General features: G+C 43.4%; 9 protein-coding genes across 9 annotated transcripts; 2 read left to right on the top strand and 7 right to left on the bottom strand.

Annotated features, from left to right (window-relative positions):
- Positions 1 to 494: 494 nt before the first annotated feature.
- Positions 495 to 1119, bottom strand: O0I10_011254 (uncharacterized protein; the record flags this gene model as incomplete). The annotated part of the gene is made up of 2 exons (XM_058491224.1): positions 495 to 665; positions 736 to 1119. The coding sequence occupies 2 exons, from the start codon at positions 1117 to 1119 to the stop codon at positions 495 to 497; spliced, it is 555 nt and encodes a 184-aa protein (XP_058338027.1).
- A 1121-nt stretch (positions 1120 to 2240) lies between these two features.
- O0I10_011253 (uncharacterized protein) lies at positions 2241 to 4586 on the bottom strand (the record flags this gene model as incomplete). The annotated part of the gene is made up of 11 exons (XM_058491223.1): positions 2241 to 2373; positions 2439 to 2479; positions 2561 to 2706; positions 2779 to 2887; positions 2967 to 3185; positions 3247 to 3502; positions 3560 to 3870; positions 3935 to 4076; positions 4135 to 4250; positions 4305 to 4382; positions 4470 to 4586. 11 exons carry the CDS (start codon positions 4584 to 4586, stop codon positions 2241 to 2243), a joined length of 1668 nt encoding a protein of 555 aa, XP_058338026.1.
- A 417-nt stretch (positions 4587 to 5003) lies between these two features.
- Positions 5004 to 7407, bottom strand: O0I10_011252 (uncharacterized protein; the record flags this gene model as incomplete). The annotated part of the gene is made up of 7 exons (XM_058491222.1): positions 5004 to 6205; positions 6265 to 6389; positions 6445 to 6581; positions 6642 to 6665; positions 6734 to 6983; positions 7053 to 7139; positions 7208 to 7407. The coding sequence occupies 7 exons, from the start codon at positions 7405 to 7407 to the stop codon at positions 5004 to 5006; spliced, it is 2025 nt and encodes a 674-aa protein (XP_058338025.1).
- A 612-nt stretch (positions 7408 to 8019) lies between these two features.
- Positions 8020 to 8715, bottom strand: O0I10_011251 (uncharacterized protein; the record flags this gene model as incomplete). Its single annotated transcript, XM_058491221.1, has 3 exons — positions 8020 to 8428; positions 8491 to 8588; positions 8647 to 8715. 3 exons carry the CDS (start codon positions 8713 to 8715, stop codon positions 8020 to 8022), a joined length of 576 nt encoding a protein of 191 aa, XP_058338024.1.
- Positions 8716 to 9072: 357 nt separating this feature from the next.
- O0I10_011250 (uncharacterized protein) lies at positions 9073 to 10803 on the top strand (the record flags this gene model as incomplete). The annotated part of the gene is made up of 6 exons (XM_058491220.1): positions 9073 to 9270; positions 9330 to 9481; positions 9542 to 9629; positions 9677 to 9782; positions 9838 to 9867; positions 9938 to 10803. 6 exons carry the CDS (start codon positions 9073 to 9075, stop codon positions 10801 to 10803), a joined length of 1440 nt encoding a protein of 479 aa, XP_058338023.1.
- Positions 10804 to 10940: 137 nt separating this feature from the next.
- Positions 10941 to 14056, bottom strand: O0I10_011249 (uncharacterized protein; the record flags this gene model as incomplete). Its single annotated transcript, XM_058491219.1, has 13 exons — positions 10941 to 11145; positions 11210 to 11261; positions 11324 to 11403; positions 11463 to 11851; positions 11908 to 11961; positions 12018 to 12244; positions 12298 to 12391; positions 12452 to 12495; positions 12558 to 12570; positions 12653 to 12854; positions 12990 to 13229; positions 13295 to 13583; positions 13639 to 14056. The coding sequence occupies 13 exons, from the start codon at positions 14054 to 14056 to the stop codon at positions 10941 to 10943; spliced, it is 2307 nt and encodes a 768-aa protein (XP_058338022.1).
- A 528-nt stretch (positions 14057 to 14584) lies between these two features.
- On the bottom strand, positions 14585 to 15274 carry O0I10_011248 (uncharacterized protein; the record flags this gene model as incomplete). Its single annotated transcript, XM_058491218.1, has 4 exons — positions 14585 to 14790; positions 14855 to 15056; positions 15134 to 15162; positions 15235 to 15274. 4 exons carry the CDS (start codon positions 15272 to 15274, stop codon positions 14585 to 14587), a joined length of 477 nt encoding a protein of 158 aa, XP_058338021.1.
- A 269-nt stretch (positions 15275 to 15543) lies between these two features.
- Positions 15544 to 17173, bottom strand: O0I10_011247 (uncharacterized protein; the record flags this gene model as incomplete). The annotated part of the gene is made up of 4 exons (XM_058491217.1): positions 15544 to 16058; positions 16126 to 16560; positions 16613 to 16969; positions 17023 to 17173. 4 exons carry the CDS (start codon positions 17171 to 17173, stop codon positions 15544 to 15546), a joined length of 1458 nt encoding a protein of 485 aa, XP_058338020.1.
- Positions 17174 to 23093: 5920 nt separating this feature from the next.
- Positions 23094 to 26195, top strand: O0I10_011246 (uncharacterized protein; the record flags this gene model as incomplete). The annotated part of the gene is made up of 14 exons (XM_058491216.1): positions 23094 to 23138; positions 23200 to 23294; positions 23356 to 23436; positions 23503 to 23644; positions 23722 to 23775; positions 23834 to 23956; positions 24011 to 24109; positions 24168 to 24399; positions 24451 to 24511; positions 24567 to 24747; positions 24815 to 24921; positions 24983 to 25094; positions 25148 to 25188; positions 25250 to 26195. The coding sequence occupies 14 exons, from the start codon at positions 23094 to 23096 to the stop codon at positions 26193 to 26195; spliced, it is 2319 nt and encodes a 772-aa protein (XP_058338019.1).
- Positions 26196 to 26573: the final 378 nt, after the last annotated feature.

Genomic DNA, 26573 nt, shown 5'->3' with positions numbered 1-26573 from the left:
TGACACGGTAGGTCCATGCACCTCGGTATAGCATGTGAACCCTTGTGCTCGCACACAAGCAAACAAAATTTTGCTTTTCTATATCGTGGTAGTTGTTTGTGGGGATCTGGTTGAAATGGCAACACATTCAAGAACTCTCTCAATAGAAAACATCTCGATTACACACAATAAACAACAAAAACGACATGGTTGAACGCTGCATGTGTGTGTATGTGGGTTGCGCGCGCGCGTAGTTCGCTGTGGGGTTGCATCAAGTGATCATGCAAGGTGATGCGGCAGCAAGAGGAAGTTCCCACTTTTTTTTATAGTGTGCAAATTTTTAAAATGGTGGTGATGGGGGGGATATGAACTTATTCTATACAATGGTATACAACACAAAAAGGGCAGGATAGCAATGGCAGGAACACATATTTACAAATATCGATGCAATGGGGTTGTTGGGGGTGTGTGAAGAAGAAGGGTATTGTCGCAAGTTGGTAATACAGCATTGTGTTTCATAAAACAGAAGGTGTGGCCTGTGCTGCTGCTGATGTCGGTGGTAAAGGGGGCGATGGCGGTAATGGAACAAAGGGTGCCAATGATTCAGGGCTATGTCCCGTATTGAGTACTTGTATCAATGTCTTTTTCAATGATGTGGGTACTACAGGTTTGCTGATGAATCCATTCTATAAAGATGATCAATGATGAGTATCACTGAAAAAGAACGTCGTATGTATGTAGCGTGAAACTTCTTACCATCCCGCATTGCACAAACAAACGTTTCCAGTCTGCAGTATCGTTGGTGGTTACAGCCACAATAGGGATGACTCGGTTCTCAGCGAGGATGTCGCTTGATGTTCGGATTTGACGGGCTGTATCAAGCCCGCTGAGCACTGGCATATCAATATCCAAGAGCACGAGGTCATAAGCATGATGGCAAAGTAGCTCCAGGGCTTGGATACCACTCTTGGCAAGTTCAATGTGCTGAATGATGCTGGCCATGTGCATGCGCAGTACCCGTGATAGTACTTGCAAATTGACGAAATTATCATCCACAAGAAGAATTCGAATTCCCCGTTGTTGTTGTTGATTGTCATTGTCATTGATGTGTTCTTGCTGTTCGATTGAAGTCGCTGTCATTTGGATATAGTCGTAGGTAGGTTTTATCGATTGAGAATCGGATGTTGTATTATTAGTGCTGACACCAGTAGAGCGTCGTGAAGGTCGTCGATGTTGATGGTGAGATGGATAAAAGATGGATGAGCCTGTCGAGGCCCTCCTTTCGGTGTAGCTCACGTAGCAATCCAATTTTAATGATGGGGTTATGAGAAACAAGTAAAGGTACCGTAAAGTAAAACGGCTTTTAGGATATACAATTGAAAAAAAGAGAAAGAGATGTGTGCAAAAAAGAGGCACGGGAACAATGTCTTATATACTTGGCAAAGCTCTTGGCCTGAAGCAATTGCGTCCCCCATTCCGGCTCCACCCCCCAAAAAGAGTAACTGTTTCTAGACCTCACACACGCCTTGAAAACCAAAATGGAAAGACTCTTGCTTATGGCTGCATCGGTTGACATAGGCCGTGCACCGGTGGCGGCGGCAGTGGTTACAGTTGTGATAACAACTCCTCCTCCTCACGTTGTATATATGCCCCGAATGATTTGTTAACAGGTTAGCTACATGTATGTGATTGAATCTTCCATGCATCATGGTAACATTGATGTCGTTTGTAAATACAAGATACTAGCAGCAATCCAAAGGTCGAGAATTGACAAGGAGTAGTAAAATTATTATTATTGCTGCTGCATTGGCTCATGCAATAATCATGCCGTCCCACATTGCCAGCCCAAACGATATGCCTGTAAGGGTTACACTTTGCATAACACAACAATGAACAGCTTTTTTGTTCCCCCAAACTTGGCCCCGTGAACATGGTACGGGACACAAAATATCATCATTCCCAGCTCTAATGAACATCATCCAACAACATGTGGTTAAGACTTGGGTCTTTAATCCTTGGGAAACATCATCCTCGTGATGATTGGCGTCGTGGTCGTGGTCGTCGTCCATTTATCCATCAGGGGGGCGGTAGTATCAAACCGTGTTCTCCTCCAACGCATATTTGTTGATCATGGTTGTGCCTAAATTGCCGCAGGCGTTGGTATCCACGTTCCATGTCCATGCCCCCATGCATTGTAGATCGGTGGAAATGATATGTATGTGACATGATGATCGTATGTAAAAAGTGTACATTATGTATATTCATGAATGTGTATGCTGCTGTACAATAGTAGTATCTACATGGTCGACTAATACTTGTAATGTTGATGATGGGAATGACTTTTTCCACAAAGGCACCATGTCGAGGAAAAGAAAGTAACCGGATTTGCAAGGCCTAAGATGGTTCCTGTGAGTTGGCATGGGCCAAGACATACATACACATGCACACTTTTTGTTTACCTTGGAGTCTCCGATCTGCTGATTGATAAGGCAGAGTCCAACTACAAATAGGTTTTGCTCACCAATGAGACCATGTTGCACCACACACACATCTTCCTCCCATGGGTAATAGTGCTACTTGCCATGTTTACATATTCTTGATTCGACCACGCCGGCAAGCGTACCAGTATAGACATGGTCATGCAAAGCGCCACAATAACATTACCACAAAAAATCTCTTCCAGTGAACCATAAAACGCGTCGCTCATTCGTGTAGCACTGTGGGCGTCTTTATTAAAGGGAGAAAAAAAGGGGGGCATGAGTTCGAAGAATGAAGAACAACACCCATCCATTGTCTCACCTTGTAGGGTATGCTGTAACCACGATCGAAACCTTTCCAGGGTATCCGTGAGCCGATCGTCGTCTGATGGATAAAGAAGCCAACAAAGAATTCCAATCCTTTTCTCCACCTGATTTTGAATCAATCATTATTGTGTCTGCCCGTACGACTTGCCCTTGATACACCCGTGCCCGATATTTGGTACTCACGTCCTTATTCCAAAAATGTGTGCTTCCCCGGTCATAACACTGGTTCACCAACGCCTGAGTCCATTGAAACACCCATTCGGGATGAACAAGGATCCATAACCATGCTTGTCCTCGTAAAACACGTATCTCATGTATTGGCCCACCGTAAATGTAATTCGATAAAGTTGTCTTGATATCACCATCACTCTTGTCGATTTCTTCCAGACCAGCTGGTACAAACTTCAAACATGTCAAGTTCATCTTGATAAACAATTCTCAATTCCTCTCTCCCCTCCCTTACCTGATAAGCAGTTGCTGTAACAAGATGTCGCCATGCTCTGTATATCCTCCAATCGCCATATTCCAATAGCAATTCAGCCATGATTTTAAATACGACCTGAGAGACTGGAGGTTCATGCGCCAACGCCGCCACCACCTCCGAGTCAATCATGTAAAGGTCGATATCGGCATTGGCCACATAGGTCGTTTGGCTTGCATAGTTGTGTAACAATTGCATTAATTCAGCACGGATAATCTCTGGATGATGCTTCCAAAGCCTATCAATCATAAAGTAAGCAACCATCCTTCCGCCATTCTCATTTCCCACCACTTGCCTAAACTTGAGATCCGGAGACCAATTACAATACAGGTTCCATAACGTGTCATCATGCTCGCATAACCGATTCAGGAATGATGGAGGAAGCAACATGGTATCATCATCGTCAGCATTTTGGAATAGGCGGCCATCATCATCTTGATCATCATCATTGTCGGAGCAAGGTGTTAATGCTTCCCAATGTCGACGTCTTGAATTCCTCTCATGTAACCGGATAGCTGATTCAGTGAGCTTTTGGATCAGGGGAATAATCGGCTTCTCGTGTATCAAAAATAGGGCCATGTCAAACAGCTCATGGATCCTTGCCATCTAATCATCAAGGTATCAGATGATGATAAGTCCATCCCATTTCCATTCCACAGCTTTTTCTTGCCTGCAAGTTGCCTGATGATAAACCATCGTCCAGTTTTTGTGATATCTTGGCCACCTTTCGTTCAATCATTTCCTTGCTATCTCCTCGAGTGGATGAATTGTTGATAAGACGTCGTAACCGAGCAATGCACCAGCTGATGGATCTTTTTCATAATGGTTGGCACTTTTGACATTGACACGCACACACCCATAAATACTCACGGCCCATGTTGTTGAAGTGTATTTCCCTCCTCAGCATACTGAAACTTGCTGTATTCCAATAAACAAGATACTAGCAGGCGTGCAATGTCAGGGCGTGCTGCAAGATAAGGATGATCCTAGTCATACTGCGTTAGCTACAAAGCAAGTTGTATCCCATATTTGATAGTTACCGATGCCAAAGTAAGTGCCTGCGATGCTTGTGGATACAAGGCTACAATCTCTTCATGAGTCTGGCATTGGCGGCATAGCTGTGGTATACATGTGTGAGAGTGAGTGAATCGATGCGATCGATGGCTGGATCAAGTGCGTAGTCGTTGTTGTTGGTGTTGTTGTACCTCCAAGAGACGCGAAAGAAAGTCAATAATAAAAGCTGCATTGTCCAACAAGAGTTTGAGCTTGATGCGATCGGGTTGACCTTGACCGAGAGCTTGTCTGAAGTGATCCCACTCCATTCATTAAAAGCATAGACGAAAGAAGAAGCGGGGTTGGGTGGTCGGTTGTCAAGCAAAAGGTTGTGGGAGGATAAATCGTTACAGGGGCACGTGATAAGTTTCAACAATTGATGATGATGATGAGCTAGGCATGTACGACGACAAGTATTCTTTATATGAAAAATAAAAGCAACATGTGGTATTTAGAGAGAGGTACTGCTTAAATATACATGCAACAGGTGTCTAATGACTATAACTTGAAACTGGAATGACATTGATGGTCAATCATGCATCATGCATAGAAACACCACGTCCACAGCAACATTTACCTGACGACGCTTTTAGATGATGTGTTCTTCATGCTAATGAGAGGAATGTATGTATATGCAAATACTGAAAGAGAGAGAGAGAGATTGTGTGGTGGTCGAATCGATATAATCACCGTGAATGATGATAGGGATGTTGTTGGTACTGGTGGTGAAGCGCGTAGTGAAGCTGATCAGCTGAGTAGGGCGTGTTGTATAGTCTAGGTGAAGGATGTGTAGGTTGTCCATGCTCCTCCTCTGATGGCAATGATGACGATGATGTTGATGGTATTGATTGCCCAGGATAGAAATGGAAACCTGGTTGTAAAGGGGGTGTTGAAGAATAAGGGTTGATCCATGTTGGTTGCTGTTGGTGACGATTCGCTGGTGATAATGGTAACCGGGCTGTTGCGCATTGTTTTGGATAATCATAGCAACACGGCTGAATACTTGGAGATGATAGGAAATGATTCTGATCAAGAGGCTGTTCTTGCTGTTGTAGTGATGATATTGGTGGTAGTGGTTGATTTAACAAGGGTATTGAGGAGGTTGATGGTTGTGGATGTTGTTGTTCACTCTTTAATGGCATCGGTGCCGATGAGGATTTGACAGCCTGCCGTTTTCGAACATGGAGTTGATCTGCTGCTTGATCATCGGAGGATGATATAGGTGAAGGCGGCTTGTTCGCATGTCGTTTTCGAAGTTGATAATGCTCTGAATGATGTGGTTGATCTTGAGACGAGGTGGATGACGATGATACGGTGGAGTTGGCAGGAGATGGAAGATGGAGAGGATCCTCTTCAGCAGCTTTGCGTCCTTTCTTCCTAAGCTTTCGCACAGGCCATTCATGTTGAAAGATGATGTAATGTCGTTCACAGCGCGAGCATCGTGTAGGAGGCCATTGACCGTTATACTGTGTTGCTGGGTGGATCAACCAATCATTCAATTCTCCCATGCTCTCATCACAAACATGACAATTCGCTGGTACTTTGTGTGCCCATTGATTCTCGTTTTGCTCTCCTCTCTTTTTTCTACCCCGTTGTGTTGACTTCCTCTTAGGTTTGCTACGATTGCTGTCAGCCGATTCGGCGTAAGGTTGTTTGCTGCTGACGTCGCATAAGAATGAGAATGGATCAAGCATAATGCGCTCATGCGGAGTTTGCCGGCACCAGCTCTCAGGTAATGATGAATCACGTTCCTCAATTCTACTTGCACCTTGATCCTCCTCTTCGGATGCCTTGACTTGGCGTGGCGCTTTGTTTGTCGTATCTTGTTTCAATGACTTGGGTGGTCTCCCTCGTCTTTTTCTAGGGGTGTCGTTTTGACGAAAGAATTCTATACGTTCGCAAATTAGCATCCTATTCAACTATTCTGGAATACAGTAAAATGCTTACTTTCATATGATTTGACACCTCGTCGTCGTCGACTGCTACGTCGTACATCACACTCTTCTCCACCACCTTCCATATCCTCTGTTGATTGATTGCTGGTTTGCTCGGCAAATGCACCTTCTTGTCGGCTATTCAAAAACGTGTCAGCAAGATCACAACATCTACCTGCCTCTTTTTCTTTACCTTTCACACGTATGGCATAAGCATTCACAATTTTCCGATCCAAAATACTGGGAGCCGTAAAATGTGGTGATCTCCTCCCCGCATTCAATAACTTTGGTCACCTTGAAAGTGATCGCCGTCTCATTCACAATCATAAACTGTAATATACGTCTCTTTGTGAGTACAAATCCCGCGCTGTATGAGCTCTCCTCTTTTACCTTGGTATTTGAATTGCAATCATGCTGAGGGATAATAGAACATTAGTCGCTCGCATATCAATGATGACCACATGTATAGATATTTTGCTTACATTCATGAAACGTGCGGGACCCAGAAAAAGGCAATGGCTGCTTTTACGTGTTGACCACATGACACTGAAATCGCGTTCTGTTTGTCGCAACATGACATCCTGCTCTGGATTCAAATAGCCAATGCCGCCTGTACACATCCTGATCTCGTCTCCAGGCACCCATTTCTTGGTTGCCACAATACGCGCTTGCACGCTATCAGAGCTATATCTTCGCGTATCACAAATCTCGTAGCCAGCATTGGGCAGATACCTAAGAGAGAGAGAGCGCGCGAATCATGAGTCTCCCCTTCTCTCCATCATCCCTTTGGCATCCACTTACATGCTCAGGTACCGTTTCATGTGCTGTATAAAGTTATTCCATTCCTTCTCCTTTCCACCTTCAAGGAACTCTTGTATAAACCGCATCCTAATTATCAATAAAGCTCACACACATTAGACCACAATGTACATACGTCTTTATGACTCTTTGCTTACTTTAATAGCTCTTGAACAGCATTATTCATGTTCTCTTCTTCGACGATATGCTTCCGAATGATCTTGAGAACCGCATGAGCTGGTGTACTAGGACGAGCGCTCTCCTCATTCATTTTGATCGTCTTGAACCACAAGAACAGGCCATCGAGTAAAGACGCCGAGAGGAAATCGTCAAAGCGTGCGAGCACGGTAAATTCCATCTTGGCCTGAATCGCTCTTGATTGACGTCTGAAGACAAGTGGAGAGTTGTATAAATAAATGTGCTCTGGGAAAAAAGGGGAGGAGGAGGAGGGGGAGAAAGGTACACACACACTGAACACAAGGCAAAATCGTGATATTATGCGGAGTTGTTATGAGCGCGTCAATGAAGATCACGGTGGTTTATGCACGCGTTCATCCTTATGGGATCGATAGTCGTTGACGTGTTTTCTTCGATTACGTACAAGGACCCTCATTAATACCAAACATAATCAAATGTAGACAAGCCATATAGCAACAATTCAATGTCAACAAATTGCTTCAGGAACGGGTCATACATGTCGTTTATTAGTTGTTATCATGAGCTCATAAAATGATTTGGAACCTGAAATGTGGATTGGACTGGATTGGAAGAACGGGCTCTCACAATTGATGAATCGAACAAGATGTTGTAATAATTGATCTTATAGACAAGCAAAAAGAATTACATTTTCATGGGATAAGGGGAAACAAATCATACGATTCTACAAGTGCCATCAGGATATACATGTGTTCATTGTCAACAAGAAAAAAATGGGGTGGGGTTGGGATGGATATGTGTGAAAGTACAATCTCTAATCCTCGCCTGCAGGAACCTCTTCTTCAAGATAGCGGATCAACTTGACACGTATTTCAGTCGCATCATCACCTCGCAGGACATCACTGACAAAGTTGGTTTCCACTTGCATTTGCACCATCTCCAATGCGCCACGTAAGACACCACAGTAGATATTGGAATACCATAAACCACCTTCTAATGCATCCTCGGGTAATTCAACAAACTCGGTCAATGGGTTTTCATCAAACACCAGCGAGAATTCCTTGTTATCCGATGACCAGTTGCCCACCGTAGGAGTAATATTGAGGAACATTTTGAATCCAACCTTGCTGATAGCTTCGGCCGTATCACGGAAATCCACACATCGTCCAATACCTGACCGTGCCAAAAAGTCCTCAATCATTCGTTGTCCAATATTGTAACCCCTGTTTCGATGTCTTTGTATAAGTCTCAAAAGCCCATACAGTCACTCTTTTCCATTACGTACATGAGCTCCAACTGCTTGTTGACTTCGCTGTAGTCTTCATAGTCCTTGACAAGTTGCACCACAAGTGATCCATACGTTAACGTAAAGAGTTCGGCATTCTGTAAAAGGTGACATGTTGAATAGACGCTTCGAATGGTACTGTTACTTGATACTTACAATCTTCTCTACTTTGTTCTTCCAAACATCGTCGCCTAGTGCCTTGAATTGCTTTGCAGATGTCGACATTGTAAGGAGCGGGTGTTGTAAGGTGAAGGAACTAAAAGCAGAGGCAGGTTGTCTTCTCGCGAGCTGAGATCACTCTCATTTGTGAAACGTCAACGCAACAGCAACAGTTCAGCCAAGCCAAGATAATAGCGAGTTTCCCCCCATCCATTTGACATGTTTGTTGCATATCAAAAGTAGTTTGTTGAAATAAAAGACAATAAAACTGGTCATCATCGTAATCGCCTCGGTACACAACTTACTTTGTTGTTGGCTCAGTTCTCAACATATAAATGACAACAGCAGTAACGGCTTTCAATATCGTGTATATCAGCAGGCCCTGATACTTATTACTATTCCTTCTCTTTTATCATCTTCCTAATGGCACGCTTTGCGTTGGCTCGTGCCACTCTATTTTCTTTTATCTGTAGCTGTTGGAATCTTGTTCTAGCGGCACCTTCCTCTTCACCATCATTCACACCAAAGTCGTTCTTATCCATTTCACATCCCACCCTTCCCGAGTACTTTATTCGTCTTACTCAACCCGATGCAGAGATTTGTGATCCAAGCGTAACACAAGTAAGTCTTCCTACCCAACCCCACCTTATCTACATGTATCAATGCCGTATTATTACTAGTATAGTGGTTATTTGGACGAGACAGCCAAAGACAAGCACTTTTTCTTTTGGTTCTTTGAATCACGTAACAATCCAGAAACCGATCCATTGGTGCTTTGGCTTAATGGAGGTCCAGGTTGCTCATCCATGACAGGTTTATTTATGGAGCTTGGGTTTGTATTAGTATTATTTCCCATCATCATCATCAGCCAACTCACAAAGATTGCATACAGCCCTTGTCTATTGAATGAGGATGGTAGTGGCACTGACTTTAACCCGTATTCTTGGAACAACAATGCCAGCGTCATCTTTTTGGATCAGGTAAGCATTCAAAAGCATATATAATTCGTTTATTCATCACGACGTAGCCTGTCAATGTGGGTTACTCTTATGGACCCGATCAAGTGCATGATACGGATTCGGCTGCAGAGGATGTTTATGCATTCCTTCAACTTTTCTTTTCTGAATTCCCAGGTATGAAAAATAATGTCATACCATGCACCAAACTCATGTTTCCCCCTTTAAACAGAATACAGCAAGCTTGACTTTCACATTGCTGGTGAATCATGCAAGTAGACAGGAAAAAAACACGCAGCAGGTGGATTCATAAATAACCTTCATGCATGTAGATGCCGGACATTATATCCCAGCCATTGGAAAACGTCTTGTTCAAGAAGATGCAAGCAACATCCAACTCAAGTCATTGCTCGTTGGAAATGGATTGGTAGATCCTTTGATTCAATATGGATATTATGCACCCATGGTATGCGACAAGAATGGTGCTCTTGGTTTGCTTAACGACCGAGCATGTGAAATGATGAAAGACGCCTATCCCATGTGCAAGAATCTCATTTCAATGTGCTATGACAACCCAGCAAATACGGAGGCGTGTGTTGCAGCATCCGATTTCTGTAATAATGCGTTACTTGAACCCTACTACTCTCAAAGTGGCCGCAGCCCTTACGACATACGCAAAGATTGTAGTCAAGTCGACGACTCGCTATGTGACGACCATCTTTCCCTCTTGCAAGATTATCTAAATCGAGATGATATCAAGGACGCTATCATTGGTGCAGCCGACGTATCCCAACGGACAGCGACTCAAAGTAACAGCACCATGTATGCCAATTGCAATATCCATATCAACTACATGTTCCAAAGAGCAGGCGATTGGATGCGTCCCTATGTGCGTGACTTGACAGCTCTCTTGGATGATCATCAATTGCGTGTGCTTGTGTATGCTGGTGACCAAGATTTTATATGCAATTGGCTAGGAAATAAGGCCTGGACAATGGAGTTGGAATGGCATGACCAACAAGCTTGGCGTTCAGCACCCGATCTTGAATGGGGCAATAATGCGGGTCAACTACGCAAAACTCCCAGTGGTCAATTTGCCTTTTTACGAGTCTATGGAGCAGGTCATATGACCCCAGCCGATCAACCAGAAAATTCGCTCGAGTTTTTCAATGCATGGATCCAAGAGCGCTTGAATTAATCATTTACCCACATCCACCTTTTGATTGACATGATGAAATACATACGACCAAACCTTTCTTTTACCATGTGTTGACGTTTATACATATAGTTTAATGTATCATTTGTTGTATGTATTCAAATTCTAAGATGGGTATTCTATGATTTGTCGGCATAATGAAAATCCATCACAAAGGGAGTCATGTATCGGAAAGCAGGTGTTGTATCAACACGTCCACCATTGTTGCCAACGCATCCATCCACGTCTTGTTCTTCGGGTTGACAATAGGTATCGCCATGAATAGCATCCACATGTCCTTGAACCGTAAATTCACTCGAGTAGCCTTGATGAGGAACAATTTTCCTACATAGTAGTAATACCTTGGTCAATAAAGTGCTAATGCCAACATGCATCTATTCCATCCTACCTCGAAAAGAATTCCTTATGGTGTCCAAAATAACCAAGACGATAGATGCCAGCTATACAAACATACGCATTAGCATACATTCATTATACTAGTAGAGAAAGACCAAGGACCTACCTGGTACGTTTTTACCAATATCCCATTCAATAGTGGCCTCTGATTGTGTCACAAAACGGCTCGTATACCTCCATCGGAACCTGTCATCATGCCATCAGCAAGCTGTTTTCCCCTTATCTCTGCTCTTGTTGAATCTTACCGGGTGTCGTAATCATGATCCGTTCGTACCACCTCCCATTGACCATCATCCATCTGCCTTTCTACTGTCAAGTATGTCTTTTCAGCCATCACGTCGTGTCTTGGATTCCCGGCAACAAATGTGGCAGCAACGGTGGTATCGGCTGTTCCATCAAGCGTCATCAACGGAGGATCGTGTTGCTGGATGGTCTTTACATCCTTGATAACATCACCAAATTGACGACCCATAGGAGCAATATCTGCACTGGCACTTAACAAGAGGCTGAATGCTTTGGAGGTGTAATCAAATAATTCTTCAGAATGGGTGATGGGTGTATCCGTAGCAATCGAAGTGGCAAGTTCTTCAAAGACTTGAATGTACGCATCCAAAGTATAAGGGCCATAGGCAGTCTACATCAAACATCATGTGGTCAGCCTGCTGAATACTCATGCTAGCAATGTCTTACCCCTCCTCCTTCAAAACGCTGCATTTGATATTCTTCAAACGTCGTGACATAGGACTAGAACACATATACCTATATCAGCATCCATATTCCTTTTGATGTATGTAACTTACAGCATATCCGTTCGCTGGCCCAGACAAGACAACGGTCGTTTCATTATCGCCAATACCATATTCGACCAATTTATTCTTGATCGCATTCCTCAATCTTCTCCCGCTCATTGTCGTAAATTCGGAGGGCACAGCTGCAATATAAAAGTTGCCGATTCTGAAAAGCTGAACATCAAGGATATGTGGTTGCCATGTATACGGTAAATGCATCTCTCCCGTATCCAAGATAACTATACTTTGGGTGAGTATGTATACCATCAAGGTTTTCATTTCCAAAACGTACTCGCTTTCGGTGCATGACATTCTACTTGCTGTTTGCTTGGGCGTTTGACAATGTTCTTGAGCGTATCCCAGAAAAAGGTTCCATGCGTCATATTCTATCGGCAAAACGCAATGAGAAAATATAGCTCCTCAAAATCCCAATTATGCAATCCTACCTGATAGATGCCATTAATAGCAGGATTATCCGTTGTTCCAGCAGCTATTTTAAAGAGGCGCATGTGAGATGAGCAGAACATCATCATCATCACTTTGACATCTTACCAAATCCGTAACCCTGCATGAAATGATGATGTTAGTTAACAACATGTGTCACATCCGTCTCTCTCTCTCTCTCTCTCTCTCCCTTAATTACTTACAATGGCAGCAGGACAAGGCGAGCCGAGTGTCCCATCTCTCTTTTTGATAATTGTCTTTGTAATGTCCCAATACTTTTGTCGAAAGTCAACAGGGCCTTGTACCATGCGATCCGCCTTCTCCAAAAGTTCAATGGCAAGATCGGCTTGACGTTGACCAATGATACGGTTTGATTCATAGTCACTGATTTTCCATCCGGGACCCCTGAATACAGCAGCATCAATTTAAAATGTGTCATGCTTCCCCACGCGGCCATCCAAACCCCCCTGAGCATTTTCATTTTCTTCTCCCCTCACTCCCCCCCCCCCAACAACAAGAGAAGCATGAAGTACACGTTACCTTCCAAAGCATTTAGATGATCCAGGACATTGAGTATCAAGCGATCCATCACATGGAATATCAGTGCCGCTGCAAAAGGCACCTTCTGTATTGGGGCTCACATCTCCTTCATTGGCTTGAGCAAATCCAGCGACAAAGTTGTTCTTAAAATGATGCTCAGCAGCATAGGCAGCATATCCCTTGTTGTCTCCATTCACCAGCTTGTTGCTTGCATTGACGGATGTTCCATGTACAGCAAACCTACATGTATAAATAAAACGTGTGAGTGGTGACAAGTGACATACATGACATCGTGTGATCCATACCAGTTGATAAATCCCATGGGTGAATTACTGCCATCATCATCAGCATGAAATCCGAGCAACGTCATATCTTTGTCGACATCATAATTGTAGTGTGCACGTTCTTCTTCAGGGTTGAGGAGATAGGCTTTGGGCGATCGATTGATGTTTGCATCCAATAATTCACCCACATTGGTCGTCAAAGAGCCACGTTCCAGATTATTGTGAGCTTGTACAATAGCACGAACGATGCCATCCACCATGGGTTGCGTTGTTTCTTCAAGCCATCCCTTGACTGATATCTGAAACAGAGCTAGAACGATGATTTAATCACAGCTGGTCATGATGGATCAGGTACAAACACTTACTGTATTGGAGATATCCACCCATGCTGCTATGCGTGTGTGTGCTGGAGAGCATGACATTATCAGCTGTGTATAACGTGGGACCATACATGGCTTGAAGTTGTTGCACCACCCGTTTCTTTACAATGTCGCCCATCGATTGTGTATCGGTATTGACAAAGACGACTCGTTTCTTTGTTGACTCGTCATCGTGAATAATGAAGGCTCGTGCATAGATTCGTTGTAATAATCCTTGGCCGACCTGCGACCATTCGGCATAGCCCATAAAGGTGACTTCACTCACAGGGCCGGTCATATCTCCTTTGCCGGTTCCAATTCGATAATGATAGGCATCGGAAGACGAAGAAGACGTAGATATGGATGATACAAGGAGCAGGAATGATAAAAGTAGTAATAACAGTGATGGATGTCGGTGTTGCATGATAAAAGTGAAAGAGAGCGGAAAGAGAGGTTAAATTTCCTCGATTCAAATGCAACCCCTATTGCCTTTTTTCTTGACCTGCCTTTCAACGTAATCCCAAAAAAGGGCTCGGTTGGGTATCCGTGCTTGCTTAAGCCGCTGACGTTTTTCCCATGCCATCTCTCACTGACGTTGGTCCCTTGGGTCACAATCACTTTTGCCTAATTCGGTATGGGATGGTGAATATCCATTGTTCAATCGCTTTTACCCCACACAAGTGCTCATTATCCATCCAAAACTTGTTCCAAACACTGTACCTGTTTCTCCTTATTATGTTGCAGGTACGTCATTGTATGGATCCAATACGTATTGTGTGTGTATGTGCTGGTAGTTGCATGAAGAGAAATGGATATCTCCAAAGCGTAGTGGATATGTTCCAGGTGTATCATGTGAACAAATGCCAAGGATTGGGGAAGTTGTGATCGTCGAAATGAAACAAGGTTTCAACCATGTCGATAATTTATTGCAAATGTGAATATCCAATGTCGATTACTCGTTTTCTACAAGTTTGCCGACCAAGAGGTACTTTGAAGCAAAATGCTGTTCCCATTCTCGCAACGAATCCCATTCTTCAGGCGTTAAATCTTCAAGCTTGTCGATAGGTTGAGAAGGATCGGTGATCATTTCCAAGTCAAATGAATTCTTGGCCAAACCGCGAGACGCATCATGTCCTGCAAAATTGGCATAAGGGCCACCTATGGTGTTGGGTGTTAGTTCTATTTAATGATATGTTGAACCCCCCCCATCCAATATACATACCTGGTCCATAAAAGTTACGTCCACGAGTGACATCATAAACGCTGCCATTGACGCCCATCAACACACGTGTATCATTGGTGCCATTGAATGGCTCAAGTTCCTTGGGGGTATAGTTCTTGAACACAATCACATCGGGGTGCTTTGCAGGAATAGCGGCTGGCTTGCTACTGTGCGCAAATGAACGTACAACATACGCAAGGACCTATCATACACAACCACATAGATACACATGCTCTTAGCAACCATACTCAAATACCATGACGACAACTTGTTACATACTGCTGCCAATGCCCAATTGACCGGGTTTTCTATTGAGTGGGGTAATTAGTCATGGTATATAGTGCAAAAACGAGCCATTCACGATGGGGGAGCAAGTTTACCTTTGAATTGAGAGAGTAAAGTGTGCATAGTGGTAGTCATGTCTGCTCTGTTGGAATGAGGAATAAAGTGTAAGGTTAACGAAGGGAACAAGGAGGTGTCAATGACAACGAGAATGCAGCTACTTGCTTGTTCATGGTTGTGAGGTTGCTCAACTGGGTGAAAGACAAAGGGTAATGTCTGCTGACAATGAAATGAATGGCTCGTGATGAATGGCGACAATGCCGTGAATTTACTATATTTACTATTACTGCTGCATGATACGTATGCATGTTTCTATGATGGTTGATGTACAACGGATTATTACTATGCTAAGCGTATCCTGACCATTGCCGAAGACGAGGTCCATAAACTTTGAGAAGGAAAAGCAATCCCATAGACCACCATGTAAGTGCAGCTAAGAGCACGGTGGTCCAACCAGGGCCCATTGTATCCGACATTGGATTGGATACCAAAGTGAGAATAGCTGCAAAGGTATTACGCATTAAATTGGCTGCTGCTGCGCTTGTAGCCCCACGACCTGGCATAGCATCGACGAGATAAGCACTTGACAAGGTCATTAATTGCACCATGCCAATGTTTTGAATACTAAACCCGATAATTGGATACCAGTAAGAAAGGTTGAACACCAAGGGCCATCCAAATAGCAAGAGCCCTAAGGGCACGATCACGACACCACTTGGCCATAGATTCAATGTTAATCTATCTTCGACTCGTTCTTCACCCCCTCGTCGTCGACGTGATCGTAATAGTAATCGATCCGATGACACACTATTGATCACCGTGCCCAATGTGTTGCCCAATCCAGCACCCAAAAATGTCAATCCTATACTCAACAAAAATGTGAGTGAAATACTCCTCCCATACATAAAGCATGTGTATGAACAACCAACCTGTTTGCCATGCAACGAAATCGTAATGCTGTTGGTACAAACTAGGCATAATGGTCTCCACAGCATACATGGCACCAAATGCAACGCCAGAGATGGTAGATGCCATCAATACAAATGGATGTCGCAGCATGAAAAATGGCTCTAAAGGATTCATCATCGAATGGGCTTTTGGTGTCGTGGGATCAGGTTCTTGTTTTTCATTGCTAACGGCCTTTTCATTCCTCTTGTAATAGCCAAGTTCTTCATCCGAGGTAGAAGAGGAAGATGACACGTCGTCAATGACGATACCATTTTCGCTTGGGTTTTCAACACGATACGTTTCTGGGAGAACGAAAAACACCGCGAATAAAATACATAGCCCATACGCACTCAAAAACCAAAAAGTGGCACGCCAAGTGGATGGCAGCATGATGAGGCCACCTCCTATCACAGGGCCTACATAAATGTAATGTGAGTATAAAGGCAATGCACAATCCTTACTACATACCAACAAGAGGGCCTACAAACAAGCCATAAAAGAATTGGGAGAATGCAGCACCTCGTTCCTCCACAGCGAAGCAATCTGCAATAATGCCTGCACCCACCGCCAACGTGCATGATGCACCTGTTGCTTGTACACAACGCAATACTATCAATGCCCATATGTTGCTTACAACGCCTGCTACCACCGTCGATATACAAAATATCACAAGTGATACGAGAACAAGAGGTCTTCGGATTTTGTAGTAATCAGAGATCGAGCCCCAAAACACGGGTGCAATACCAGTCAATAGGATGTAGAGTGCCGTTGTCAATGTCACTGATAATGATGATGCTTGCAATTCTTCAGCAATATAAGGTATTCCTATATCGCTTATCAACACAAGGCTCTATCAACAAGCAGATTGCTGCTTTTACCTGGGAAATAGATTGTGCTCGATATACTTGACGTGCTGACACAAAATGAAATACATAGCAGGATGCATAGCTTCCTTCGTTTGCTTAATAGACGTGGATCATCGTATTGTAATTTTGGTTGTAATCGCTTCATACAAGATAACGGCTGCATGGTGAATGATAAAAAAAAGTAGGAAAGAGATGATGATGAAGGAGGAGAATGGTCTAGTTTAATGTCTCAAGGTGCTTCTTGGTCTCCTTGACTGCAACCACACAGGCATATGGATGTGCACACTTACACCCATGAACGAGTGACATGGAGGGGTAAAGCTCGTTTCAAGGAGATGGTGTTGTTCTTTTCTTACCTGTGCTGCTTACCGCCCTTTTCGGATCAAAAAGAGGGAGAAGTCAGAATTTCTTAGGGAGAGGACACCTTTACATCGAGAAGACAACCCATCATTATCTTGATGTCCCTGATGAAAATCATCATCATCATCATTGTCATCATGCCATTTTACTTTTCACCCTTACTCTGTTGGTAGGAGTAACCAACACCTTAGTCGTGTTTATAACCATGTGTACTGGTGTGAGTTAAAAATGGCTAGCATCAGATGTTGTGATGTTGTGAAATACATGGCACTATTTGATCTGATAAATCTCAATAGTGGTCATCGCTAATGGCCTGTACATTGAAAGAGCAACTTTTGTCACCTAGTACATAGCCCTCATCACACTGAAGACAACACATGACTATAACCTGGTTCAATTACATCTCGGGGAAATCGAATGATTACCATTGATTCTACATAGCCAGGCCCATGTAAGCCATGTGTGATTGCTACATGGGGTGGCAAATCCTTTACAATTAGGGACAATTTATCTAAAACTGATGGATCGCTGATATTAATTTGATATCTTGCCGATCATCATCTCTCCCACGTTGTATCATACACTCCAAAAATAAATTGTGTCAGCGGATGATAAGATTATCTGGATCATGTTCAACCATGTATACGTTTTAGTGTAAGTATGGTTGTTAAGGTGTATGTATTAGTCAAATGCACATCCCAACTCCTCGCCTGTACAATAAAAATGTGATTCAAGGTTGATACACACAATGATTTATTAGCCCTCTTATTGTGCTTCATTACACCATAGTACAGCATGGATTGAAAAAGTGAGCTATTCTTTCTGCTATAAGGGCGATTTCAATCATGGGAATGAGTACATCATGAGAAGGTGTAAGAAAGAGACGCGGATGTAAACATGATAAGGGAACAGCCTTGCGAATTGAATATGGCGCGAGCGAATCACATAGAGTCAGCGGGTATTATTGTGTCATTGTATCCTTGGTTGCTGCCATCATAAACATCCTTTGTCCGTGATTGGAAAAAAGTTGCTGCATGATTTGACTTGCGTATCATCCATAGTTGTAAAACACCTTCCTTCGTCAAAAGATAAACGCCCTCTCCACAATATCATCCAATCCATCATCCTCATCCTCATCCTCAGTCGTATCCACGTGCTATGATCCATCGTACATGACATGCTGACAACGTGCCAAGTATCCAAAGCAGCATTCCAGGATTTCTCATCACTGCACTTGATTCCATCCACCCATCCATCATAGCCATTGCAAGTCCAATATCGTTTGCTGATATGCTTCCTTTTCCATCCGACTGCTGTCGATTGCTTGCTTGGCCATTTTCTATCGCATCTCAACCAGGCGAAGATGGCTTGTATTGTGGTGTACTTGATAGCTGATATGGCATCATCCATTGGAACCCGTATGTACCAAATCAAGTTGCTGCGCGTAAATTAAGATGCTTCTATACAATGTCTATCTGCTGTTCACGTAGAAAGGTTGTAGGGCAAGCTGCTGCAAGTAAAGAACGCTGTTTGACACAATGAAGTAAAGACATTGCTAAGACCAGCTGCTTTGGTCGTGGCAGAGACGCGTGTTGTAGTAGAGCGACAAGGTTGTGAATGCTGTTTGAGACAATGGAGTAAAGACCTTGCAAATGGCGACTGCAGGAACGATTGCTGTTACGCTTGGTCGTGGCAAAGGAGTGTGCAAGAGAGTGTATAGCATCAGGGAATGTGTGTGTTGTAGTGGGGTGTATACGCTATGGACTTGCCATTCAGTCAAAGACAATCGGATCAAGAGAGTTGTAGGGTTGACATGATGGGTTGAAGCAGGACAATCGTTCGCAGGTGGTAGTTGTACTTGAATGGGGCAACAGTTGAGAATGGGAGGAAGACACAAGGAGCGGGGACGTGGAAGAAGTGGGAAATTAAGTAGGCTCGATGATACTTCTTTGAATGACCGTTGTTCAGTCAAATCCTCTTGGATCATGAAGGTTAAATGATGGGCATGCTGGGCTGGAGCAAGACAATCGTTCGTATGCATTGGATTGGGCAACAAAGGAGAATGGGAGGAATGGGCTATTAGCTGGCAGTTTACAAATAACTTTGCAAAATGATTTTTCTCATATTGGGCGATACTTCAAAATCCTCTCGGATCATGAAAGTTGAAGGATGGGGATGATGGGCTGGAGCAGGACAATCGTTCGTGTGCATTGGATTGGACAACAAAGGTGAATGGAAGGAATGGGCTATTAGCTGCCGTTATAACTATGTAGATTAAACTTTTGTCAAATTGGATGATACTTCTGTGTTTGACCGTAACTCAACCAAATCAGCTCGGATCAAGAAAGTTGAAGGATGGAGATGGCGGGCTGGGGCAGGACAATCGTTCATATGCATTGGGTTGGACAACAAGGATGATTGGGAGGAAGTGGCTGTTAGCTGGCAATACATGAACAAGAAATTAAGTTTGTGTATCTGTCATGCATTGATACTCCAGTTCTATCCACTCAGCTATGTTACACACACTCCTCAGCATCTTCGGCTCTGTCAGGGACTAGCTACTTGGCAATGAACAAAGACCACTCTTCATATAACATCACGTTTACAAACATAAAGGTGCCTGTATCTCCAAAGTTTACAATCAAACGTGGGGTTTTTATTAGCGCAATGGGCTCGGCTTGGCCAACAGCACCTTGTGTGAAAGTTTCGCGTTCAATGTCGCAACCAGCCCAAAAAATATTTTTTGGTCGTCGTCGTCGAAGAGGTCGACCTCCAGATCCAGTTTGGCTGGTAGCGACATTGCGAAATCTGGGATTGGCAAGCTTGATCGTGAAACTGGCACCCAAGGTGCAGTTGACCAAGCCGAGCACATTGCTCTAATAAAAACTTCACGTTTCATTGTAAAGTTCGGAGATACAGGCACCTTTATGTTTGTAAGCGTGATGCTATATGAAGAGTGGTCTTTGTTCATTATCAAGTAGGTGACCCTGGCAGAGCAAAGGATGCAGAAGGACCTCTTTGGGTAACTCAGCTAAAAAGTCAGGACTTCAGGGACAATGCATGAAAGGTACGCAACCCTCACTTTTATGTCATACATTGGCAGCTAATAGCCACTTTTGTGCATTCCCAACTTTTGTGCATTCTATTGTAGGTTGACGATGCTCCTGCTCCAGACATTCATTTCCATGATTAAAGTAGGTTGGTCCGAGCTGATTTGGTTGAGTTACGCTCACACAAGATTACATCGGTTGAGCTACATCGAGCGTGCTTGATGTCCAGAGTGATGTAATCTCTCTTTGACCACAGCTCAGTCAAATCAGCTCGGATCAACCTACTCTAATCATGGAAATGAATGTCTGGAGCAGGGGCATCGTTCCCATGCAGTGGATCTCGCAACAATGATGATTGGATAAAAGTGACCGTTAGCTAGCAATACATGCCTGTTCCTAGATGATCCATAAAGTAATTATACATTGACCCTTTCATTCATGCAAACGTAGCTGTGTTACACAACACGACCCTCTGCATCTTTTGCTCTGTCAGGGTCTAGCTACTTTACATTAAACAAAGACCACTTCCCATATAGCATCACGTTTACAAACATAAAGGTGCCTGTATCTCCAAACTTTACAATGAAACGTGGGGTTTTTATTAGAGCAGTGGGCTCGGCTTCGCCAACAGCACCTTGTGTGAAAGTTTCACGATCAAGCTTGCCAATCCCAGATTTCGCAATGTCGCTACCAGCCAAACTGGATCTGGGGGTCGACCTCTTCGACGACGACGACCAAAAAATATTTTTTGAGCTAGTTGCGACATTGAACGTGAAACTTTCACACAAGGTGCTGTTGGCCAAGCCGAGCACATTGCTCTAATAAAAACTTCACGTTTCATTGTAAAGTTCGGAGATACAGGCACCTTTATGTTTGTAACCGTGATGCTATATGGGAAGTGGTCTTTGTTTAATGTAAAGTAGCTAGACCCTGACAGAGCAAAAGATGCAGAGGGCCGTGTTGCGTAACTGAGTTAAAAAAGGTCAGGGCTTCAGGGACAATGCATGACAGGTACGCAAGCTTCATTTGCAGTGCATACATTGGCTGCTAACAGCCATTTTCCCCCGATCAGCATTGTTGTGAAATCCACTGCATGGGAACGATGCTCCTGCTGCAGACATTTATTTCCATGACCCAAGTAGCTTGATCCGAGCTTATTTGAACGAGCTACGGTAAAACAACGTGTATACATCAGTTGAGATAGGCTGCCCATACATGTATACGGCTGGATGTAACCCTTTGTTTGAGCGTATCTCGGTCAAATCAGCTCGAATCAAGCTACTTGAATCATGGAAATAAATGTCTTCAGCAAGAGCATCGTTCCCATGCAGTGGATTTTGCAACAGTGCCCATTCATAGGAAGTGGCTGTTAACTTGCAGTTTATGGATCGATCATCCTCATGTTGGTAAGAGCAATAAAATCTTCCAAATGGCTGAGACGCCCAGCATTGCCAATGCAAACAATCTATCGATCTCGATAATAAGGCTTACAACAGCATGCCAGTGCATTACAAAACATCTCACGATCTTTATGCAAAGCTGCATTGTTATGACGTCGAGAGTAAACCAATCTTGTCAAATGCTTCTGGATAATGCAAGGTGTTGAACATAAAAGTTGTGCACACCAATAATGGAATCATGGTTGTACCAAGATCGATAAGCGGGTAAGTATTCTCCGAAAGATTATCCTTGGTGACACAAAGTGAACGCAAGGACCAATCACGCCATTTCATACACCCTGCCAACGAGTGATCGACCTAGCATGAATTATGCTTCTTTGTTGTCCACAATTGTGGATTAGAGCGGTACCGTCTTTGTTTTATATAGCAATGTATTTAGGAAACTAAGGTTCTTTGGACAAGGGGGAAGAAAACACGGCAGCAGATCGCTTTCACTTTTTCAGTGATACGCCACGTGCTTTGTTGGCTTGAAGTTCTGTAAAGTAATATTGCATTGTATAATAAGTTATCTTTGGATATTGGTGATACAAGAACATTGGAGACAAAGTACCATCCATTGTGCGAATGCAATTTGTGCATGCATGCATTCATCATCTGAAGCAATGAATTGCATTAGCATCACTGATAATGAATGAATCCACGCATGTATTATTTGTTATAGTGCCGATCCCCGCCAACAAAGTCTCCTGATGATGATACATACATTGACATCAATAACGAAATAGTCGAGTTTATTGAAGATACGCTATTGCCATGCTACATACACCTTATTGGTCAGGTCACGGATGTTCTTTCAACCATGCTGCTATCTCGAAACCATATGCCAAATGAGGTACGTAGGATGGGTATGATGGATGACAGCAGCAGGATCAAGAGGATATCCAAATGAGTGCCCCTTGAACGACCACATGTAGCCACAGAAACAGGGATACCATTGCGTCAAGTACAAGGAGTGGTGGGGGTTTATCAAAAGAAAGCTTGCTGGTTGTTGTACAGGCAACGAAAAGGTGAAACGGCGACTAGAATCCACTTGCCGTATTCGGTTGAATGTGTGTGGGTGTGTGTTGGTGCTGTTGTCTCTTTCTCTCTTTCTTTCTTTCCTTTTCTTTATTCATCGCGTGTACACCTCTCACTCGTCGTTGTCTTTTCTACCTCGGCATTGCAACCATTATTCAACTCGATACGATACGTTCCTTCTTAAGCTCGGGAAATTATGGCAGAGGAATCTAGCAACAATCCATACGTCGATACGTTTCTGGTGCGTTATGAATACTCCAGCCAACTTGCCCTTTATTGACATTCCTCAATTTCAACTATAGACGGCACGTCCTAAGGACGGCATTGACGCTGTTCAAGAACGTTTGAGAACTGGAAGACTGCTCGATGAGGAACTAGCGCAGTACTTTCGAGAAAGGTTCGACAAGCTTACCACCAACAGTCGCTCGTATGAAAGCTCACTCACGTATATTATCTAGAGCACAAATAGAAGACCAATACGCAAAGAGCCTCGTCAAGGCATCTAAAAAGCTATTTATCACTGATAAAACTATCTTGGGGTAAGTTGCATTCATACCTTGCTTCTCACACACACACACACGATGTGTAACCTATGTTTACTATAGCAATTTTGCGCCTGTATGGGATCTCCTGTATAATGAATTTACCGAAACGTCAACAGCACATGCCGTATTGAGCTACAAGATTGCTGACGAGATTGAGAAACCATTGAGGAATCCACCTGTGGAATACAACAAGGCAAAATCTGTAAGTAAAGGGGAAGAAGGATGAGCTTGCATGAAAAGGGATAAATGCGAGGGCGGTTATTAATGCATTCTACATAGATGGAACCGACATTTCAGCGTCTTGCCAAAGAGTATGATGAGAATGCAAAGAAGGTACGTTTCATGAATAGAAGCGAAAAAGGATGGATATTGATAATACATTACCTGGCAGAGCAAAAAGAGTGGTGACAAGGGCACTCTTTTCAAACGTTCCAATAAGGATTCTGGTGCCTCCAAACGCAACATGGAATCAGCTTCTTCACAATGGGTGCGAGACGGTCCTGAATTCTTAATGGTAAGTGTATAGAGAAAAAGTTGTCGATGGCTTGGTCTAACTTGTTGACAACAGCATCATCAATTGTTGGAGGAATCTCGATTACAACGACTCAAGGCGTTAGTGGAGCAATTCTCACAGCTTCAAACGGATCAGATGATGAAACGCATGGAGGTAAGCCTATTTGGTTGCATGCCAAGAATACAATAACGTTAACAAACACGTGTATCAGATTGCCAATGTCACCATGTCGGCTGCTTCGGCCTTTGACGTGCAGAGCGAGCTTGAGCAATTTTGCAAATCACGTGGACACGGCATGGCTAAAGCATCAGCTACAACTTCCGTCAATATCCCTCATTCCGAATCACGCAGACACAGCCTTGATGGCCGCCAAAGTAGTAATGGAAGCTATTCTCAAGTCTCTGAACCCGAAGTGGCACGTCCCCCATCAAAAACAAGCCGTGGTAAGTGCCGAGTGATGAATTAGCGAGATTGGTTATTGACATGTGCAATAGTAAGGTCAACATTCTCTATACGACGAAAGACTCGTAATGGTTCAGCAACACGACTTCCAGAGTAAGTGGGCCGATCTTGAGTTTATGGATTATCCCTATTCACATGGATTATTTAGCACGCCATCCATTGCAGAAGAACCATCACGTGGCAGCTATTATCATGCTGATGCAAACAGTAGCCGGGCATCACATAGCTCAAGGGGCAATATATCCAATCCTTCCACCCCACCAGCACCAGCATCATCAATGCCAGCATCCACGAGCCTTCATTCTTCAGAACAATTACCAACACAACAGGTGAGTGAAAACTCATTTACAGCGAATTGGAATTCATATCGACTGATAATATGATGATGGGGAATAGGCGCCACAAGTTGATTCAGAAGGCTACACAATTCCTCCACCCGATAGATCAGCATACACGATGGCTGTTCAAGATGATAATGCAAGCTTCGACACTGACTCGGCTAGGTAAATGCGTATTGGATGGAATGGCATGAGGACAAGTGATATTTATTTGGTTGATGTGTAGTTTGCAAACGGGGCAACGACTCAAAATTGATATTCGTAATGATGCTATCCAAAAAGAAAATGATCCTGAAGCACACGCTGCGTTGAACCGTATGTCGACATTGTTGAGAGATGTAAGTAGCTGGGATATTCTTGGTATATCGCGTGGCTAATGAAACCCTTTCAGCGAACACCTTCTATATCACGACGACCCCGTGGACGACGAGAGTAAGTTTGCATATGAGATAGGTTCTTGCCGTGATGACTTATTCAGTTGTGGTCACTTTAGCAACACTCGCAGTATGCAAATCGATCCTGGACATGGCAACACCAACAAGAATGAGGATGCAATCGTGCAGGGCAGCTCCGTGATCTCATCAGCATCAACTACGCCAACCAATCCTTTCCACCAAAACTCTTTCGACCTTTCAACACCATCCTCGCAAAGCCCAACCTTATCACATGACATCCCTTCTTCCAACCAATTGCAAGCTATCTCTGAAACGGGACAATCTCAAATTTATGCATCTATTGTCGAGATCGTTGAAAGAGATCCACAAGCGGACGATAGCGTGCGTGTTACTGGACACATTAAACTTGTATACAACGGCCCAACAGCATTGACAGATCCACTCCTTTTGAGATTACACAGCCCAAGCAAGGAAGCGATGGTCAAACCTAATCCAACGTTTGTGGAAGCATGGCAACAAGGTGATGATCCTGAGATCTATCGACTGAAACCAGAAGCTTTTGAGAATTACCGCCGAACACCTGTTCCATGCTTTGCATACCAGTTACAAACCTCATCATCAGTATTACCAATGCAGCTATCACCCGCATGGAAATGTACGCCCGACGCTAGTTATTTGATTGTCAAACACAAGATGGCAGACGATGTATCATTGAGCAAGAGTCAGCTTGCCGTGTGTGTCAAGTTTGATCAAGCGACGGTGACCAATGTGCAAAGCACACCACAAGGAGCATGGGATGTGAGCAGGAAACAATTGACTTGGACCAATGAAGCCATTCTTCAGAGCAAAGATTCGTCGAAATTGTTGGCCAAGTTTATCACATCAGAGCAAGGATCACCTGTACCTGTGGCATTAAAGTACTATTGCAAGGATGTTTTGGTCTCAGGAGCAGCGATTGAAGCCGTGCCTGCATATGGATCGACATTACAGATTAAGCAAGTACAACAAGTAGTTAAATCGGATAAGGTGTATTTCGCTCCTTGAGTTTATTGTACATCTTCATATCTTCGAATAATATGAATAATTACCTACCTATCAAAAATGTTTTAATGGCTACTACCTATTCCACATTACCATCCCCAAAAGTGATTGTTTGAAAGTTGAGTCAATGAATGTCCTTTTCGCCTCGCAAAAGAACAATGAAGCATGCTTCCGTTTTTGGTAACGACTATTGCCACCTTTCTACCCTAAAGTAGTCATGCTGTCAATTATGAATGAACAATCACCACACCTTGGCTCTTTCTTAGAGAACCCATACAATACACCCATCATGGATATGAAGCAAGGCCACAAACGATCGCTTGGTAGATATAGAAATCCCAATTCATTTTAAGCAGGTTCATAGTTGTTTATTTTTCACGA

This window comes from Lichtheimia ornata, assembly GCF_029851405.1.
Source record: "Lichtheimia ornata isolate CBS 291.66 chromosome Unknown scaffold00085, whole genome shotgun sequence".
NCBI lineage: Eukaryota > Fungi > Mucoromycota > Mucoromycetes > Mucorales > Lichtheimiaceae > Lichtheimia > Lichtheimia ornata.
The sequence above is the reverse complement of the archived record's forward strand: the minus strand, read 5'-3'. Positions and strand labels throughout refer to the sequence as shown.